At 36.2% G+C, this 21975-nt stretch overlaps 1 protein-coding gene across 1 annotated transcript in view; it reads right to left on the reverse strand.

Moving 5' to 3' along the window:
- The window catches only part of LOC118269079 (tyrosine-protein kinase receptor torso), a 155523-nt gene that overhangs the window by 129459 nt on the left and 4089 nt on the right, over positions 1-21975 (reverse strand). Inside the window, exons 3-4 of the mRNA XM_050702797.1 lie at positions 21889-21935; positions 21204-21367 (exon numbers count right to left, since the gene is read on the reverse strand). Of these exons, the coding sequence (XP_050558754.1) occupies positions 21204-21367; positions 21889-21935 (211 nt within the window). The remainder of the gene's footprint in view (positions 1-21203; positions 21368-21888; positions 21936-21975) is intronic.

The raw sequence follows: 21975 nt of genomic DNA on the forward strand, positions 1-21975 counted from the left end.
CATTTTTATCATAAAATTTTGTGTTATATAAAAATCGGAACTTTCAGCCCCGGCGTCCCCTACTAAATATTTTGAAATCATAAAGTTAGCTGAGTGGTAGCAGTATAAGTGTCGAGTAAAGAGGTTTTAAGTGCGCATCCCGGATCTGGAAAAGCATTTTTAGTGTTCTGTAGCCAAATGGTAAAAAACGGAACCCTTATAGATTCGTCATGTCTGTCTGTCTGTCTGTCCGTCCGTATGTCACAGCCATTTATTTCCGAAACTGTTGGGCCTACATAGTTGAAACTTTGTAGGTTGATGTATTCTGGTAATCGCTATTCGAATTTCGAATAAAAAATAATAAATTTAAAAATATAAGGGGGGAACTCCATACATGGAACTGATTAAATAAATATATAAGAAATAATACATTTAAAAAAACGCAAATATAACTTTGTCGTCCATACAAACACAATGTAAAACCAAGTTATTTTATAACTTTTATTTTAAGTCATCTACTAGCTGCTACGGAATCCTTCATGGGCGAATCCGACTCGCACTTGGCCGGTTTTTATATCTTGGCTCGTTTTCACCGATTTCTCCAAAATTTTAAGGAAATCTTAAGCTTAGATAGGTGGCTTTAACGACATTTTCGTTTTTACCAACCTCTTAGTAATGAGATCCTTAGTATATACCTAATACCAGTAAGGGTCTCATCTCCTTGTTCCTCTAAGCTGTATTCAGACAATCCTCGGTAATTAGGTAATAACATGGATTAGGTTTTGTTTACGTGTGGCTATTATCTCATTAGTACCATACTCTTTATTAGCTCCTACAGCATAGAAATATAAGGAGCTGCGGACAACGTAACAGGTTACCGGGGCTCCGGCTCAAAGCAGGAGAAGGAACGGGGTGGTTTTTAGTCAGCAAGATTATGACTCAGTTGGGGCTCAGTAAGGCTGATGCCTGATCCGGAGCTGCGGACTACCTAGCGGGTTTACCGGGGCTCTGGTTCAAAAAGCAGAAGTAGGAACGGGGTGGTTTTTAGTCAGTAAGAGTCTGACACTCCCTCCCGCCTCACCCAAGGCTGGAGAAGTCATTGGAGGATTGTCCCCCCTCAAAAAAAACAAAGAACATAGTATAAAGTTCTTGCCTTTATGACATACAGTAACTTGTATTACAAATTATGTTGAAATCATATCCGCCAATAAATTATTGCGCGTTTTACTATTAATGTTTCAAATTGACAGCTATTAGCTACCGTTTGTTAGTTTGAAGGTTTTATCGTGTAAATATCACGACTGTTTTTATAAATGGATTAGGCAGATATTTGTGTTTCATCACGCATGTTTGTAAAGTACCTACTGCTTTTTTTTAATGGGGGAAATCATCCAATGATTTTTCTCACCAGGGCAAGGCAAGAGGGAGTGTCAGACTCTTACTGACTAAAAACCACCCCGTTCCTACTCCTGCTTGTCGAGCTGGAGCCCCGGTAAACCCACTAGGTAGTCCGCAGCTCCGGAAACTAACATGAGATCCATCTGTTCTATGGCTCCTATTTAATAAATATGGCTTCAACTAATTAGGTACTAGGTCCATATTATGTCTTCCTGTCTCTAATAAACATTGTTCAAACATTTATAGAAGGTATAGTTCCGTTTATAAAGCCTTTGTAGATTATTGTTAAGTGTGTATGATAAAGATAGGTTTAGAGTCTATTACTGCCATTATAATCTGTCTAGCCGGCTGTTAGCCCGGCGGGAAAATTACTGATGTGATTGTGTGGGGCCATGAAAATGGCGTTTTAAAACCAAAATATGTTAGGTTTTTGTTTTTTTTTTTTAATAATTTTATTCAAAAATTTTACATAAATTGTGGCCTTAAATCTAGACTCACCAAACTGTAACATTTGATGGCGAGAAGCGCTCATTAAACAATCATTTGATACTCGTATTAGGTTAGAAGGTACGTATTTACGTATTTAGGTTTGAAATAATTTGTGCTACCTATTATATGTTCGTAAAGTTTTTAATCCCATTTTAATAATAGAGGAAACCCGAAATTGTTATACTATAATGTAAATATTATTCAAGTAACACACACGGGAACACAATGTTTTCACGAATCAGATACTGAAATGTGTATTATTTTTATGAATGGGGTTAACAAACCTGATAAATCGATACGAATACGATCAATATCTAAATTAACTATGACTATGTCATTAAAAGTAATCAAACTAGACTTGACAGCGATGCGGACGAGTGCTTTGACGCCTAACGAGAATTTATATTTTATTTTTTTCTTTATTTTAGTTTTAAGTTAGTTTTTATCAAACTAAAGAACAAGCATATTTTTTTTAAATGATTTGAAACCATTTTTTTACTATCCTGATTTTGCTAAATAAAAAAAAATTATATGTATATAAAGACAAAACGGTCCACTCTTCAATCCGCTGGTCTCACAGCCCAACTGGCTACATTATAGTTACATCATATGATTGCAGGTCAGAGCTCTATGGAATCATGGAACTATCTCCCAACACATAAAACAATTTGTTTTATAACTTCATCTAAAACGTTATAAAGTAACTAAATAAAAACATTACACCTCCTTTTGGGGGCACTTGTGTAAAATTAGTTTGATTCTTGGGCAGTCGTGTAAAATGTGTGTGAACTGTAAAATAGTTTTGATTTTTACGCAACTGCGTGAAAGGGAAGATGTTGTCTTTATAGGATTAGGTAATATGTAGGTAGTACTTACGCATGTGTGAACGAGGTTTATTAGGCTAAAAAACTAATACATACTTATATTCCGAGTGTATAATCTAAGTCTAAATTGTTAGAGGTCTTAAGACCTATAATTATTAAATAACACCTTCCAAAAGTACGGTTCTGTCAAATGTAAAAATCAAACCAACATATGAACAGCCTATTAGGTTTGAGCATTAATCACCACGCTTGCTCAATGCCGGTTAGCCTAACCAAACTAAACCCACATAGTATGAGGCTTAATTCAATTAAACCCTATTTAAATTAATTACTACACAATTAAAACACCATTTAAAAAGGTGCCTACATAACGATAAGAAAAAAAAAGTCACAACAAAGAAACAATATTAAGTAGATATTATAATGTAATCGTATGAGAAAATTTTCGTAGAAAGTGAATTTCAAATGAGTCTGACATACAAACAAACACGATGATAAAATCGACCCGGGAAGCGAACCCGCACTGAACAATAGACCAATAGTTTCCGCTGAGCCGATATGATCACTATCTATGTTACGTTACTGAGTTACTGAGCAACTATCGAAATATACGTATGAACATGTTTCTTAAAGATACCATCACGACTTATATAGCCTAAGGGGATGGGCAGAAGTGTACAAAAGTTGTGTACATCAACCCACTGCTAGGTGATGAAAGACACTTTATTGTTTAAGATGTTATCAAAGATTTTCGTGTTGTAAATCACTTGTATGTTTTGAGGTGCATAAAAATGTGTTTAGTTGTTTTCGAGATAGTCACATTTACATAAAAGAATTATCTACATAGAAGTCTTCCTACGAATATTATATCTGAATACGAAACTTTGTGAGGATCTGTATACTTTTTAATCTTTAACACAAAAACTACTGCACAGATTTGAAAGAAAATCACAGAGTTAGGGCGCTTTTCACTCAATTCATTGGTACATATAGCATAGCCCTGGCGAAAACGGACTCAGATAAGCTGTGTTTTTATATGGAAAGTTGCGTGTTATGGATGGCATCCCTGCTATGGATGGAAGCTCGAGCTACGCGTCTTACAGTTTGCGGTGGTGCATCTTCATAGCACATCTTACTCGCACCACTACATAGTTTCACAGCTTAGCTATTATATACTCGCAGAATCCTTAGGTTAAAGTCTGGAAAAACCCATAGACTAAATTCTTAACGAAAGAAGCCATTAATAGCTAGTTACACAGAGTAGACACATCAGTTTTAGATGTAAATTTCACAGTACATTTGCCCTATACAAAAGCAATAAGGTCAAACCAAAGTCAAAATAAAATAAATAAAGCTTAGCCTAGTTTCGTAGTATTAATTATTACTCCGTACAATTCTGTCAAAACCAAGCCCTGGATTATACTGAAAAAGGTTTCAAAGTTGAAGTGTAGGTATAAAGGAAATAATTTACAATATATACTAGCTATTTCCGCACGGTTTCACCCGCTCTAGTCGGGTCCTTTTGATTGTAGCGTGACGTTTTATATTCTACCAGCTTCACCCAAGTCAGCTCATATCCTGTTTGTACCTATACTGAATTTAATCAAAATTCGTTCAGTAGTTTCAGCGTCTTACTTAACAATCACACTTTCCACCCACTATTTGACCATGCTATATAGTGTACTTTTAGTTATGGTCAACGTCACGTCTTTTATCCCCGAAGGAGTAGGCAGAGGTGCACATTACGGCACGTAATGCCGCTATACAATGTACACCTACTTTTCACCCCTTGTGTTAACAGTCCCATATAATAGGAGGTGAGCCCATTGCAATATACTGGACACAATTCCAGGCTCCGTGCTACTTTTGAGATATTTTCGAAAAAAGCCTTGCAGTCGCACTTTTGCGACCATTCGACCAACGAGGCAGTCGTTAGTTATGATCAATTTATAACATTATGTACTTTTTACCTTAAAACCCTGTGTGCGAGTAAAACAAGGTAGTCCAAAATTAAATAAACCTTTGTATGCCTGTCTGTCTGTCAGTCAGTCAGTCCATACTATTTTAAGGAAACAATACTTCTCTAACACAAAAGGTCATACATCCATATAATTGTACCAGACGATTTTTATCCCAATCTTTTTTTTTTTTTTTTTTTAGTCTTTATTAAATACATATGTTGGAGGGTTTAATCACACAATGATTATGTCACCCTCATAGGAACTTTAACAAAATATATAACTTAATTTCTATTAATAAAAATATTTTTAACTAGTAAATATACTTTTTTAGCTATGTCTGATATAGGTACAGACAAAATACTATTAAATTTGCCAACATTATAATTTAATTTAGGAAAAATTAGCTTTCTTTCGACTTCGCCCCGAACACATTCCGACAGAATATGGTGCACATCTTCAACTATATTACACACTGCACAGTCAGGCGACTCGACTTTGCCCATTAGATATGCAAAACCATTGGTCGGAATATGTCCTGAGCGAAGCCTTAAAGCTGTGACTATTTCAGATCTGCTCATATTGGCTTGATCTATCCACGGAAAGCGGTGGATGTTTGGTTGGATCGTTTTGTACCAGATCCCTTTACTTAACGATCTTTGGTCGAAGTATTCGGTCCACAATTTTACACACTGGTTTTTAATAATATATAACAGATCGGAGAAATATGGTAAACAATCCACATCAATACCATCTGCTATAGCTTCCTTTGCTAACTGGTCAACTCTCTCATTTTCAATCAAGCCAATATGAGCTGGTACCCACTGGAGAACAATATTTTTATTCCTATCCACAAGTTCACACAAAGATTGAAGAATCGTGTAGGCTATCGGTGCACCTCGAAAGTTCGAGGTACATCGAGCTAGATGTTGGAGTGCGCTCTTCGAATCCGTGAACACGACGTAATTACCGCTTTCAAGGGAGTTAATATATGACAAAGCTTCTGCTATTGCAATAAGTTCAGCGTACATAATATTAATGTTACATTTTATTTTAAGCTTAACGTGGGTATTCGAATGCGGATCAAAGAACGCTGCTCCTACTCCACTTCCATCTTTTGAACCATCAGTAAAGATCATACCATAATTAATATAATTTTGATTAATATACTGTGTACACATTCGATTAAGATTATAGGAATTATAACATCTTTTTGATTTGTCTACAGATTCAATCTTTAGTCTAATAATATTAGATAAATCCACATTGCTGACCCAAGTGTTTAAAGAAAACATTTCTAATTTTGGACTTACATAAATCTCCTTCGTCTTAAGGAATTGATGAACAGTTATCAACAAAGGTTTTTTCTTCCGATACCAATATGAATTATTATCATTAATAATATCACTCAAATTATCTAACAAAGAAATGACTGCATCACGGGTGTAAGATTTTGATTTAAGCCAATACTTTCCTGCTAAATAATACCTACGGATGTGCAATGGTTGAAGATAAAGTTCATTTTCCATGATATGTATAGGAGTGGTTTTAACAAAACCACCGATAAGTCTCATGATTACGTTTTGCACTTTAATCAATTTACTTAAATGCGTATCACTAGCATCGTCATAAAGGAAACTAGCGTAATCTATCCTACTTCGTATTAGAGATATATATAAGCGTCTTAAATGCACCGGATGTACTCCCCAATTAGAACCTACAAGAAATTTGAAAATATTAACATGTTTCAAAATTTTGTCTTTAATTTCATTAATGTGTCTGGACCATCTTAGAGATCGGTCAAGCCACAGGCCTAAGTATTTTATATTGTCTACCACTGGCAATAACATATTTTTAACTTTAATTTCTGCTAATTCTTTCCTAAAACCCCTTCTAAAAATGCAAATATTACTTTTTGACGTAGAAATTTCTAATCCTAGACCTGAAAGTATATTTGTAAACTGATCTAAGGCTAATTGTAAATTACAAGCTGTTTCTGAAATATTACTGCCAGTGATATACAAAACAAAATCATCAGCATATTGTGATATATTTACGAGACTTATATCCTTGCACAAAGAAAATGTGGCAATGTTAAACAATAGAGGCGACAGTGGGTCACCCTGTGCCAATCCCCGACCCGCCCTACGGCCCAACAACACATTGTTTACATTAATCTTAAGATTTCTTTCTTTTAAATAGTTCCAAATATATCTACACATTTTATCTCCTACGCCTAGTCGATCCATTATTTGTAACAGGGAGGTAATGTCGATGTTATTGTATGCGTCCTTAATGTCTATAAAACATCCAATCGTTGACTGTTTTCTTGCAAAACCTATTTGTATTTTTAGTAATAGTTTGCTTAAATTATCTATTGTTGAGCGACACTTTCTAAATCCGGTTGTGTCATCAGATAAAATGCTGTGTTTTTCAATAAACCACTCTAACCTTCTCATTAGAATGGTATGAAAAACTTTACAGATGCAAGAGATCATCGAGATTGGTCGCAACGAAGAAAGACTGTTGGGATCGCGGCCGGGTTTTGGTATTGGTACCACCGTAACATCACGCCATTGTTTAGGCACAAAACCTGTCAAATAGATTTGATTATAAAAATAGAGTAATATTTGTTTTCCATTATCTGGAAGATTTTTAATCATTGAGTATGAAATATTATCATGACCTGGTGAAGTATCTTTAGATCTAATGGCTTTATCTAGCTCCTGTTTTGTAATAATAACATCTAATGTAGGATTCCGAGAAAAAAAAGACGGATCTAATGGATTTACAAAATCCGGCGCTAAACTATGAAGCAACTGATTGACTTTATATGTATCTACATATTCTTTTCGAGATTTGTATCCTTTCAACCATTTCATTTTTGACCAAACTACCTTTGGAGAAGTTGCTTCGTCTAAAGCGGAACAAAAGGATTGCCACGCTTTGTTTTTAGCATTACGAATTAATTTTTGTGAGATACTAATATTTCGTTGCAATACTTCAAGATTCCGCGGAGTTGGGTTCCTCCTAAAGTTTGATAAAGCTAACCGGCGTTCAGCTACACATTTCGACAAGTTTGCATTCCAGTAGGGTTTGGGAGAAAAGGTTGAGTTCGGGTTTTCGCAAATTTTGATAAAAGGGATACATATGTCTGCTGCCATATTAATATTCTCAATGAAAAGATCATAACTAAGTTGTAAACTTTCCGAATATTTAAATTCATTAAAAAGATTTAATAGTATGTATTTATACGCATCCCAGTCCGCGTTTTTGAAATTTCTACGTAACGTACTTTTCGCTAAGCATTCAATATAGGAAGACATTTTAATCACATTATGGTCGCTGCCTAACGTTTCATTGAAGGAGGTCCAATCAAATTGTAATGCTATGTAATCCCAATCACCGGGCAATAGAGTATGTTTTTATTCAACAAGATTAGAAGTTCTCCTTATAAGAGCTCCTACACGATCCCTGACTCCATCCTTCACCTATTTCCAAAGGTTTTGATTACAATACAAAGGAAAACGAACCTTATTGATACAGGAGGTTACAGATACAAATATGTTATGTACAGTATTGCTCACTCGATTTGTTTTAAAGGTCATTTTTGCTTGGGTTTCTAGGATTGTAATTCAACCTGAAGATTTACATATACATATAATCTGTATACGTAGTTTTGTATGTGGGTTGTATTTACTTATTTCTTTTTTTTGCTGTACTAAGATTTTTTAGTCAAAAGACTATTGAGGTGGGTTTAAATAGGTATTAAGCTTCATAGTGTTCACACATGAGATCCATATTAAATTCGGATAAAGGAAAATTCTTTATCTATTATTTTAGTTTAAAATAAGTATTTGACTGTTCAAAGAAAACTGTTGAATCCCAATCCTCCAGTTGGTAACTTCGGTCACCGGTATTCGGCAGTTTTTACTATTTTTGTTAAGGTTCCATGTTATAGGGGTGAGCCTAATGCCAGACGTTTGACTGCATAGTTGGCGCGGTGGCTGGGCAACTGGCTGCCGTGCAACGTGTCGCGGGTTCGATTCCCGCACGGAACAATTCTTTGTGTGATTCACAGATTACTGTTCCGGGTCTGGGTGTCATGTGCATGTGAAATTGTACGTTTGTAAACGCACCCACGACACAGGAGAAAATCCTAATGTGGGGCAATGTTTTTTTAAAAAAGAAAAAAAAAAGAAAGACTCCGTGGTACTACTCAAAAATTTTTAAAAACCCGCTTTAGCCCAGCAGTACTGTGCCCGACCCAGGAATTAAGCCCAAGACATCTTACGACATATTGCGACTGCTGTAGTCGCATTTGCGATCAGTCGACCAATGAGACAGAACTCGATACATTAATTACGTATGAAGGTAAAAAAAAACTACTTAAAATCTTTTAACTCTTTATTTCAATTGTCTACAAAAAGACCACTCACTTTAAATTCACAAACGAACCTCATATCATCATTTATTGTATCTATATAGAGATGTTAACCACCCCTCAAAAGCCATATATAGAGTTAACATGTCCATCAATAGCTGACGTTAGATTGACAGATACATGTTCAAAGGAAGCCTTGTTCACGCTTGTTCCACGTCTATTGTCAGCAGACTTCGATTAGACGTCAATCATCACGATTGGGTTAAGACATCTTGTTATGTGACAAATAAATTGTAGCTCGAGAATGGCTGCACTGATTTTCACGCAATTTGTTTTACCAATAAAACTTACGACTAAAATATCAGGGTTTACCACGAAAATTCTAAAATCACGATTTACTCGTATATTTATGGAGAAAAGCTCTATTAGTTTCGAGTCGCATCATGAGCAGCGTACGCAGAAGTCTCTGTAACTCGAAACTAGTAGAGCTTTTCTCCATTAATATACGAGTAAATCATGATTTTTTATTTAGTATATCTCACGATAGTCACTATAAAAACTAAAATTTTGTACATTATCTTTAATCTCGCAAATGCTTTAATCAACTCAATAATTAGATCAATTATCAAAGCCAATAAATATGTTAATATTCGGAAAATTCTAAACAACTTTTTCAATTGTCCAATTTCCACATTTACGACAATGAAATATCAAAAGCTTAATACCAAATATGTTTGACTATTAAGAAACTACAGACTACTGAGAAACTACACAAACAACCTTTGACGGGACAGACAGAAGCACACATTACAAAGCAAGTCCATAAAATCATATCAATTTACAACGTAATAAGCATTAAGATCAACACCTTCTCTAAGAGCGGTTGCACATTAAGTCCGATCCGATCCGATTTCCGAATCGGATCTCGAGAAAAATTCAACCAATTGTTGTCGTAGAACTATTTCCATCTGAACTGATCTTCGTCATCCACTTTCCTTGAAGTTAAAGCATTTATTTCAACAAAAATAAATAGAAATTTTTAAAACGTCAAAAAATATAGACTCGTTCGCCGTTAGTCTCTGTCAGTGAAGTTAGCTGCTCATTCCAAAGTGTACTCAGATTTTAATGGAGAAGAACGAGAAAGAAACAACATCATTGGTCTTTTAAAAAAATATATACAGTTTGACAATCTCATTACAACATTATTTGATCTAATCAATGTATGTAAATAGACATAGTAGTGTGGATAATACGGATTCGGATCAGAATCGGATCGGATCGGGTGTAGTATGAAACCCCTCTTACACGACTTAACCATTCAACGTCAACCTAAACAAACAGACTAATTATATTACTATCAAAACGGGATAATTATACCCTTTGCTTAGAATTTCGATCAAATTGTATTAAGAGCTTACCCGGGGTCTGATTGTTTGATTCGATTAGGTGAGGGGTTGAATGTCAGCGTTCGGAGATTAAATTCTATAAACGTTTTTCTCTATAGAAAGGGGAGAAAGGATAGAAGAAAGCAGATTTACGAAAGAAGAATACACAGCTCATATGAATTGGACTTTCGGTGATAGGCGTCCTAGACGGATATACTTACATCGACCAGACTGGCTATATTAAAGAAGAGCCACATTAAAGTACTCTTAGGTAACCGACGAGCATGATGAAAAGACTGATAACTGTTGATGAAGCGAAAGAAGTATGTGAGATTCGCAGCAATTAGCGTTCCATTGCTTCTGTTTATCCCCATGAGAGATAAGTGTGAGGTGAAAGGTAAGTTTTTTTTAGATAATCATCTAGAAAAAAGAAATGATAAAATGTATAAGATTATAGCAACAACTTGAGAACGATTGTACAGGTGTGAATTAAACGAATTAAGTAATCTTCAACCCAAAAATTGAATTTCTCCTTCATCATTTTCTGTACGTCCATTAATACAACACCTATGCAGAAGCGGAGTATATTATTCAGTCGGTTTAACTAACACTTATAAAAAATACTCTTTACACAATACAGAGCGATAATCGTCGGCACACAACTTAGAAATAGCAAATAAACCCACTTAAACCACAAGACATCCATAGTTTGTATTCAAAAAGCATCAAATAGTGAGACATTACTAGAAATCTTAAGCCATTACATAAGTATGAGTCACCGAGGAGCATTCAGAATTATAATGACTGGAATAAGGAAGGAAAGTACTCGCGCCAGTAGCTAGGATGAAATAATGAATATGTACATTGTTCTAAGACTATTCTGCAATTTGCAGATGACTCTGTTTGACTTTTTGTTGTGTCGTTTCAATATTTAGTGGCCGTACGAGTAACACCGGTAGTTGTTGCTATGCTAATTTTAAACAAATATTTGTATTTGAGTGATTTTATGGTGGTCGGAAATTACACTCACACTAATATTATGAATATGGAAGTTTGTTTGTTTGGATGTTTGTCCGTAAATCTCGCTGAAACTACTGAACGGATTTTGATGAAATTTGGTATACAGACAGGGTATGAATCTACTTGTGTGATAGGATACTTTTTATCAGCTAATCACACTAATCATACTAATATTATAAATGTGGACATTAGATGTTTTATGTTTATCCGTCAATCACGTTGAAACTACTGGACCGATTTTGATGAAATTTGGTATACAGACACGACATACCTAAGCTGACTTGGATGATAGGATGATACTTTTTATCCCATGGGAATGCGGGCAAAGTCACTGGCAGAAGCTAGAGTGGAATATGTATAGGTCTCAGACAGTCATTTGGTACGAGTAGTAGACTTCAAGTTCATATTGTTTTAAACATGGCACCATTATTTAATAAGTGTTTTTAAGCAGCATAAAGTTCCATATCAAACAAGCTCGATAGCACTTTATTGTTATCTAATCCACACATAATAGCCGAGTTTCAAGATGATACAAGAACTTGAAGTATGTGTACTTAAGTTTCTTAGACTTTATTACATAGGTCGGGCTAATAAAAGCGTTCTGAAAATAGTATTTCATAAGCATTATTCCAGAAGGTCTACTCTTATTCAACGAAAAACGAAGTTTCGCCCAAAACTTCGCAGATTTCATACTACAATTCCATTTATTGCGAACCTTTGTGAACAAAAATGAACGAATGAAATACAGATAAATAAATAGGTTTAGATTTTTGAAATTAAAAACAAAACGTTATTTTAAAGTAATTTCATCAGTAAATCAATAAAACGTACGGCCGAAGATTAAACGAAACTTCGCATTCGAGAACCGGAGTAGCCCTACTGGTTTTTGAACATCATGAGTGTATTAAAATATGACTAATCCTGGGTCCACTGAATGTTTGGACCCAGAGAAGGACGGATGAGTGTTTTTAAGCTGTAGGATTTCTGTGAGCTTCGCTTTTAATTAATTCTTACATACATACATACATAGCTATTAATAGTCTTAGAATCTTTCATTTATAAGGCTTTTGAATGAAATGTCTGTTTACATTGTCTAATTTTGCAGAGCAGAATAAGGAAAAGTATCTCCTAAATTATAGAATAGCTATACTTAGTTTAGCCGCCACCTGCATCCACTGGCGGGGAGCCAGTGGATGCAGGTGGCGGCTTGTCGTTCTACGTGGAGGACCAAGGGGAGGCCTTTGTTCAGCAGTCTCTCGGCTGATGATGATGATGATGATGATACTTAGTTTAGTTAGTTAATAGCTAGTCTATGTAAGTTCCCAAATATAACTTCTGTATGATACACATCGAATTTTCCTTGTGTTTGCTGTTACTTACAAGATTGATAAAGTTGCTAAAAATGGCATATGGCCACACTAATAGTCATCAGACTATTTATGGAGCAATCCGGTGAGCAATCCGCACCGCACGTGAACACTAGAAGAGTAATAACTGTTATAAGTCCAGTCACGGCATAACTTTTAGGGCTTAGTACAAGTTTGTTTTACGTTTCACGAGAACGAAATGAGATCGCGGTCGACGCTCTGATTGGTTGGCCGAACGCGCTCTTGTTTCGGTTTCGTTCAAAGTAAAGCAAATTCCAAGGTCCTACTAGTTTCGAGTCACAGAGAGGACTTTTCATCATGAGCAGCGTGCGCAGACGCGGCGACGTCGCGTAGCCTACTTAATATTACGTGGGTAAACCGTGATTTTTTAGTTAATTTAGTACCTATGCCTCATGTTAGTTACTATAAAAATAGAACAAGAAAGGTTAAGAATATAATTATTTATCAAATATTTTACTTACCAGCAGTCAAATGCCTTAGGCTATGGCAGTCTTTTGTTCACTATGAAATACTTTTTTTTAATATTTTCTTTTTTAAGCTGATAGGAAACTCGTTTGTTTATAACTCAGTAGGTTTATCCCTTTGGGCGATGGGTGAAACGTTAGGAAATTACATTCAAGGCTTTAGGAGTGTCAGATACTTGAACGATGTATTCTTTTTTTGTTAACGTTTAGATACTTTCTGATTTGTATTTTGTGTTTCATTTTAGTTGATTTAAATAACGGTACCTACTTTTTAATAGTGTTTGATCCTATATGTAAGTAATGAAATCTCTGTTTTTTTGGACTTAGTTTCTTAATTAATCATATTTTTCTTTACAAATATATTGAATATGAGCATGTATATTCTGTATGTGGCTTACTACCTAATACACCGGGCTCGATTTTCTAGCAGGAGAGAGCGGGGCTTTCTTAAAATTTTCAATAAAGTTCAGTTTTTAATTGTGACCAGTATAAAGCATTTATCTGTCAGTCAGAAGTATGGTAGAGTCATGCTTCGCCACGAATGGGCCGGCTCGACCGGAGTGATACTACGGTCTCACAGAACGACGTGAAACAACGCTTACATCGTGTTTCGCTGTGTGATTGTGAGTGATTGACCCGGGGATTGGGAAGATTAGGTCTCCCCAATCTTCCGTATAGCCCTTAAATTCCTAACTCCCAAAAGGCCGGCAATGCACTTGTAATGCCTCTGGTGTTTCGGGTGTTCACGCGCGGCGGCGATTACTTACCATCAAGAGACCTGTCTGAACAGACGAATCACCTGTTTAGCGGTTAATACATAATAAAAGCACCAACAAAAAACAGTAACAAATTGACATAAAAACATAAATTTACTCAAACACTGAATAACTTGACAATCAGCGAGATTTACAAGAAACTTAAGTAAGTGTTTTCTTAATAAAACTTCATTACGGAAGTCGTCATTGGGAGTCGAGAAAGGAACGTTTGATAAAATTGTTTTGTCAACAATTCAGGAGTTGTACACAATTTTCGAGGTTAAGCTAACGTTAGCGCGGTCAACATTTAGATGGGGTGACTTTTTTAAGTTCTTTAAACTGAAACTATTCTTCAATTGTTTCATTATTGGTAGATATTTAATGTTATATGCAGATGATATCATACACAAATTTCGAAGAAATATAACCACAAATATTAAGTGACTAGTTATCTATAATCTATTTCATAAATCATAGTTATTATATTACCTACCATTGTCAGACTTAGGCGCAGGCTACACAGGTTATCCGGAGCTACGGACAACGTAAAAGGTTACCGGGACTCCGCCTCAAAGCAAGAGAAGGAACGGGGTGGTGTTTGGTCAGTAAGAGTCTGACACTCCCTCTTGCCGCACCCAAGGCGAGAGAAGTCATTGGATGATTTTCTCCCCTTAAAAAAAAGGCTACACAGGCTAGAGCCTAGAGGCCCCCATCACACATCATTTTTTTTACAAATTCCCATACACAAACCGAATTTTCAGACACAAAGAATTTTTACGCGAACGAATTCGAAGGCAACAGGTAGTGCCGACGTAATAAAATATGGAAGCAACAAAAACCATAAGCAGCTATTTTTGGCCTATAGCTAACCGAGTGGCGCAGGCCTCGCTAATTTATTAATAAGGTCTGTATAGGGATGTAACTTTGCTAACTTTACGAATAACATCAACCCGTGCGTGACGGTTAACTAAGAATAAGTGAGCCTGGTACTATAAGTAGCCTTCTACCATGAGTTTACTACAATAGTATTTGTCGATAGTCGCTAGCGATGACGTAATTTTTTTGTATAGCAAATTTTAGTTCCACATGTGGCCGGTAGAGGCGTGGAATAATTTGCCATACAAAAAAAGCGACTATCGACAAATACTATTGCTTTAAACTCATGGTAGAGGTAGTACTATAAGCAGTGTGGTGACACGTGTCAAGTGACAGATGACAGAAGTCGCACGTAGACGATCGACGAGCCAATCAACGGATGACCAAATAAATCCTACATCGCACATATTAATTAAAGCTTCGTCTCCACTAGGAACATTTGTCGAGCGACATGTGCCCCAACATCGGTGACATCGGGGTCGGTTTTTAGTCAGTAAGAGTCTGACACTCACTCCCGCCTCATCCAAGGCGGGAGAAGGCGTTGGATGATTTTCCAACCTCAAAAAAGAGATTCACAAATATTTAAGTACATTTTAATGTAACACCGACTTTCCACCATTTTTGTTAGTAGTCAGTGAACCAGTAAGGGAAGTAACCTTTGTTATATTCATTTTACAGGAATTACTAATTTATAAAACGTCAACCTTTCCTACTTCGGACAGGCGGCTCGTTAAACTTGGCGTAAGAAAATTTCGTAGTTCAGATACTTATTACAAAATATAAAATATTTCTTTATTTTGTCTTGAAAAAGGGAGGTATTCCTCGAAGCGCAACTGTTTTGAAGCGCACCTCTCCAAGCGCACCTATTTTATTCCTCGAAGCGCACCCGTTAGTTGCGCTTCAAGGAACTATTAAAAATATTAATTTTTATTTCCTCGAAGCGCACCTATGTTTTATTTTCGACTAGAGAGGGGATGCTAACTGAAACTATCGATAATAAGATATCGATAATCTGATACACGTAGCGCTGTCTATGAGCAAATAAGGTTAAACCTTTAAAAATAGTATCTTGTCGATGTATGACATAAATTTTCCGCTTGAAACCGCCAATCAACGATTTTTATTAGTTATTTTATACAATATTCAAGAACTCTGTGCTCGTCGACCATAGATTGTTATTTTTTTACCCGACTGCGCCAGAAAGAGGGTTATGTTTTTAGAGAGTATGTATAATTGTTTGGCACGCTCTGCAGCCTAAACGGCTCGATGGATTTTGGCTTAAGAGGTCTCGTTAGATTCGTATTTACTGTGAGAGTGACACTGGATATATCAAAACAATAAAAAAAACAAAACTCACAGTAATACAAATCAAACGACTCCTATCAAGCTGATCGCCATCGAGTCGTTCAGGCTATAAAGTGAACAATATTCGAATCTGGCGCCAAAAATCCGCCATTTTGTTTTTTTCATTATTTTGATATATCCAGTGTCACTCTCACAGTAAATACGAATCTAACGAGACCTCTTAAGCCAAAATCCATCAAGCCGTTTAGGCTGCAGAGCGTGCCAAACAATTATACATACTCTCTAAAAACATAACCCTCTTTCTGGCGCAGTTGGGTAAAAAAATAACAATCTATGGTCGACGAGCACAGAGTTCTTGAATATTGTATAAAATAACTAATAAAAGTCGTTGATTGGCGGTTTCAAGCGGAAAATTTCATTTTGCGATGTCATACATCGACAAGATACTATTTTTAAAGGTTTAACCTTATTTGCTCATAGACAGCGCTACGTGTATCAGATTATCGATATCTTATTATCGATAGTTTCAGTTAGCATCCCCTCTCTAGTCGAAAATAAAACATAGGTGCGCTTCGAGGAAATAAAAATTAATATTTTTAATAGTTCCTTGAAGCGCAACTAACGGGTGCGCTTCGAGGAATAAAATAGGTGCGCTTGGAGAGGTGCGCTTCAAAACAGTTGCGCTTCGAGGAATACCTCATGCAAAGGAGGTATTCCTCGAAGCGCAACTGTTTTGAAGCGCACCTCTCCAAGCGCACCTATTTTATTCCTCGAAGCGCACCAAGCGTGTCAAAATTATTATTTTTAATAGTTCCTTGAAGCGCAACTAACGGGTGCGCTTCGAGGAATAAAATAGGTGCGCTTGGAGAGGTGCGCTTCAAAACAGTTGCGCTTCGAGGAATACCTCGAAAAAGGAGGTATTCCTCGAAGCGCAACTGTTTTGAAGCGCACCTCTCCAAGCGCACCTATTTTATTCCTCGAAGCGCACCAAGCGTGTCAAAATTATTATTTTTAATAGTTCCTTGAAGCGCAACTAACGGGTGCGCTTCGAGGAATAAAATAGGTGCGCTTGGAGAGGTGCGCTTCAAAACAGTTGCGCTTCGAGGAATACCTCGAAAAAGGAGGTATTCCTCGAAGCGCAACTGTTTTGAAGCGCACCTCTCCAAGCGCACCTATTTTATTCCTCGAAGCGCACCAAGCGTGTCAAAATTATTATTTTTAATAGTTCCTTGAAGCGCAACTAACGGGTGCGCTTCGAGGAATAAAATAGGTGCGCTTGGAGAGGTGCGCTTCAAAACAGTTGCGCTTCGAGGAATACCTCGAAAAAGGAGGTATTCCTCGAAGCGCAACTGGTTTGAAGCGCACCTCTCCAAGCGCACCTATTTTATTCCTCGAAGCGCACCAAGCGTGTCAAAATTATTATTTTTAATAGTTCCTTGAAGCGCAACTAACGGGTGCGCTTCGAGGAATAAAATAGGTGCGCTTGGAGAGGTGCGCTTCAAAACAGTTGCGCTTCGAGGAATACCTCGAAAAAGGAGGTATTCCTCGAAGCGCAACTGTTTTGAAGCGCACCTCTCCAAGCGCACCTATTTTATTCCTCGAAGCGCACCAAGCGTGTCAAAATTATTATTTTTAATAGTTCCTTGAAGCGCAACTAACGGGTGCGCTTCGAGGAATAAAATAGGTGCGCTTGGAGAGGTGCGCTTCAAAACAGTTGCGCTTCGAGGAATACCTCTAATTATGACTTCAAAGGAAAATAAATGTAAACAATTTTGCCAAAGGTATTTAGTTATTAATTTACTTTCTCTATTTTTGCATTGTGAATGGCGTTAAAATACGAAATACCTTTTTCGAGGTATTCCTCGAAGCGCAACTGTTTTGAAGCGCACCTCTCCAAGCGCACCTATTTTATTCCTCGAAGCGCACCCGTTAGTTGCGCTTCAAGGAACTATTAAAAATAATAATTTTGACACGCTTGGTGCGCTTCGAGGAATAAAATAGGTGCGCTTGGAGAGGTGCGCTTCAAAACAGTTGCGCTTCGAGGAATACCTCGAAAAAGGCAAAAGCGCACCCGTTAGTTGCGCTTCAAGGAACTATTAAAAATAATAATTTTGACACGCTTGGTGCGCTTCGAGGAATAAAATAGGTGCGCTTGGAGAGGTGCGCTTCAAAACAGTTGCGCTTCGAGGAATACCTCCATAATTAATGTAGGTAAGTATCCAATTAAACTTTTCACCTTTTCTGTTTTTAACTGACGAGATAATATTAAATAGATTCTTATTTCCACGTGTTAAAGTTCTTGTTTCATTAACCAGATCAGCCTTCATCATGAGCTCAACACGTGTCAATTGTCTTTCAAATCATCCCCGTCAATTATTGAAGACTTGTTAAAACGAATTAAACGTCTCACATTTTCCGCTCATTCAAATAGAGTTAGGGTGATTTTCCACCAGAGATGTGCTATGTAGCTATGCTTCGAAGATGTTATAGCTAAGCTATGAAACTATGTGACCGTTTCCACTGATACTAAGCAATGTAGCTATGCGAGTAAGATATGTTATGAAAATGCGCCGCCGCAAAGTAACAGTGCGAGGAAAATGCGCAACTCGAGTAGGCGATTTATCGATAGTAGAAATGCCATCCAAAGCTCACATCTTTCCATATAGGTAAAAAACATAGCTCAGTCCGTTTCCACCAATGCTAAGCTATGTGTGCCAATAAATATGATTGGTGGAAGACAGCAACGTAGCAAAGCAAATCTCTGGAAAAGAACCCTAATCATCACCCGTGTCGTTATAATTAAGGAAAACATTAAAAACAAAGTCAGTCTTTTCGGGACAACGGTAAACAAAACATTTTCGAGTTCGTAAAGCTTTAACCTTTAACAATGAGCCCCAAGTTGAACCATATTATTATATTTTCAACTCCAAAGTTAAGATTTCACCATTTTAAGATAAACTTGTTAAAATCCAATCATGATGTGTATCTTGTGAAGCGCCTGTGGGCTTTGTAGAAACATTCCGGTAACAATGCGCGTTGCTGTTAATATTTGATAAGGCACTTTCGTAATAGTTGCTTCGTATAATGAAGTAGCTTAATAGTTTATTAATTTACTGCCTTGAACGAAGTTAATAACTTAAGTTAATAATATTGTGAGAGCTCAGAAACTAATGACGTCATGGAATTGTAAATAGTGAAGTTGGAAAATAAATTCTAAGTACCACCTACTTAAGGGCCAAATTAAAATTTTAATTTAAGTCGTTCAATTCAAACTTCAATTAGATGAGTACAACTAATATTATACGAAAGTAATATAATTATATTTAATTATTCAACTCAGTGTCTAGACATTGTTTTCTAAGATATGTTCAACGAAGCAAGTATTGGGTTACGGGATATTGGAGTTCTTTTAAGTCAGTGACGTTTTCCCCACGTTACTCAATGAGGTTTGTTCAGTTTTCACTATCAGCTTCGGTTAAAAATAGGTAATTAATGCGACAAAAGATGACTAATTATTATTTTAATGTCCGTCTTATAGATTATTTTAAAACAATAGACACTAATTTTTATTTTCATAGAAAACAAATCCTTTCGAAGATAAAGTCGTCACTTCTAAGTACGTTTTCTACGTAGAAATGACGTATTTGCTCCTACTCATAAACTTTGATTCGTTTTATCTAAGTATTGTTATCTTATATGACAATATTATCTAACCGATGGACTAAATGGATTTTTATTCTTCTTACCCCGTCATCATCCCTATTGTTTTCTTTGCAAAAAAATTCAGTACCTATTCTATTCAAGTTCTTTCTCGTACCCCTAAACAGTGTTACCTCTTTCCTCGAGACTATCCATCAAGTCGGTTATAAACCAATTCATTTATTATCAAAATAGACCTTTTGTGCGTCATACGCTTTCGGGCCAAACTTCACCCAAAAAGGGTTCAACTAGTCACATCACTTTGAAACTGAATAAATTATTATTTTTTAATGGAGAACCTTCGAGTTGTCCGTTACACGTGTCAAAAGTTACCTAGGTACCTTAAAATTATAGTAGGTATAAGCTTTGTGGGAAATTAGGCTTTATATACTTCGGTTTAGGGTTGAGTTTGCTGTCTAAGAAGGAAATGGCTAAGTGGTGTCTTAAATTTTAATTTGTTGCCCAAAAACTAAGGTGTATTTTTAGAAAACGTAGGAGGGAAATTGTTTTAAACGTATTTAAATTGAAAGGAAAATTAATTTAAATAAGGTATTTAAATTTATTTATACAGGGTATTTAAATTAATTTTCCTTAGGTTACTCATTTTTATTTTAATGTCCGTCTGGTAGATTATTTAAAACATACATTACACGTATTTTTTTATTTTCTTATGGAAACAAATGAATGACAGACATTGATTCGAAATATCGCGTGACGTTATTTCTAGGTACGTTTTATATGTAGAAATGACCTTTTTGCTCCCATTCCTAAACTTAAATACGGTTTATCTTTTTATTCTTACCACAAAATAAAAAAATACGAGTCTAATACTTATTCATTGCCTAACTGACGAACTAAATAGATTTTTAATTTTCATATCCCGTCATCATCCCTATTGTATAATGGTAACTAAAGCTTAAACTATAGGCTTCATATATACGACCAATCAGTACCAATTGTCTGCATACAAGGCTTTTCACGAACGAAACTACAAAGCCTTAACCGATGTCGGAAAAAGTACGCGCACAATTATACCGTATGTAATGATATTACATGTATTTGCTGTTATTTTGTTACAAAAATAGACATAACGCACACAAAACTGTATTCTAGTTACATAGATAATAATTATTAAGTTGATTCCTAAAAAACACAAGAAATCATAGTTAAAAAAGTTCACAAAAAATAACGAGTAAAATAGCACGTATCGACACCTTTGAGAACAACCTAAAATACACCTTATAGCTATAAAAATAAAACTTATAATCCTATAACTTACCCCCGCAGCTGCAGCGGGAACCAGGCAGGCCTACGACGCAGTGGCTCGAGCGGAGCGGAGACGGGAGCGGGGCGGAATGACTTCAATACGCGTTTTACTACGCGAGCGCTCAGGACGAACACTGCGCCCATCGCCCAAGCGCCTAGTAAGGCGCCTAGGATCGCCTGGTAATGAGAAAAGGTTATCGTTAACATGAATAGGGATGGTGACTGGGCCAAAAATAAGTTATTACAACTTTTCAATACAATACAATATTAATAAATAATCACACTCTCATTCATAAATTTGATGAACTATGTACTTAATTTTCGATTTTTTCTAGCTAAATTTCTAGAAATAAGTCTGCTATTTGACGTCAAAAACTTATGACGTCATAATGGAGTATTTCATAGAAAATATCGTTTTTCACGTTTCGAAAAAAGTATTGAATTTGACTAGTAGGAAACATGCCTATTACAGTGGAACTTCCATGAGTTCTTCTTCACGCTCGTAAGCACTGGCCTTTTTGAGCCGTGTACACCTTTATTTATTTTTTTCTGATCTATATTTTCTATTAATTATTTTTGTTAGGGTGCAAATAAACTGTTTTTCTTTCCTTCTTATGTGGGCGAAAAGATAATTGTTTGTTTTTTTAAGAGGATAATGTGGTAAATGGTTATTTGTTTCATGAACTATAAATACTCACGTAAGTCCCGAAAGAAAATTTGCTCGTGCTTGGTAGCGCCGCAGGATCTGAAAGTAATTTGGAATCATTCCACCACAAAGTTGTTGA

Source organism: Spodoptera frugiperda, chromosome 2 (assembly GCF_023101765.2).
Source record: "Spodoptera frugiperda isolate SF20-4 chromosome 2, AGI-APGP_CSIRO_Sfru_2.0, whole genome shotgun sequence".
Taxonomy (NCBI): Eukaryota; Metazoa; Arthropoda; class Insecta; order Lepidoptera; family Noctuidae; genus Spodoptera; species Spodoptera frugiperda.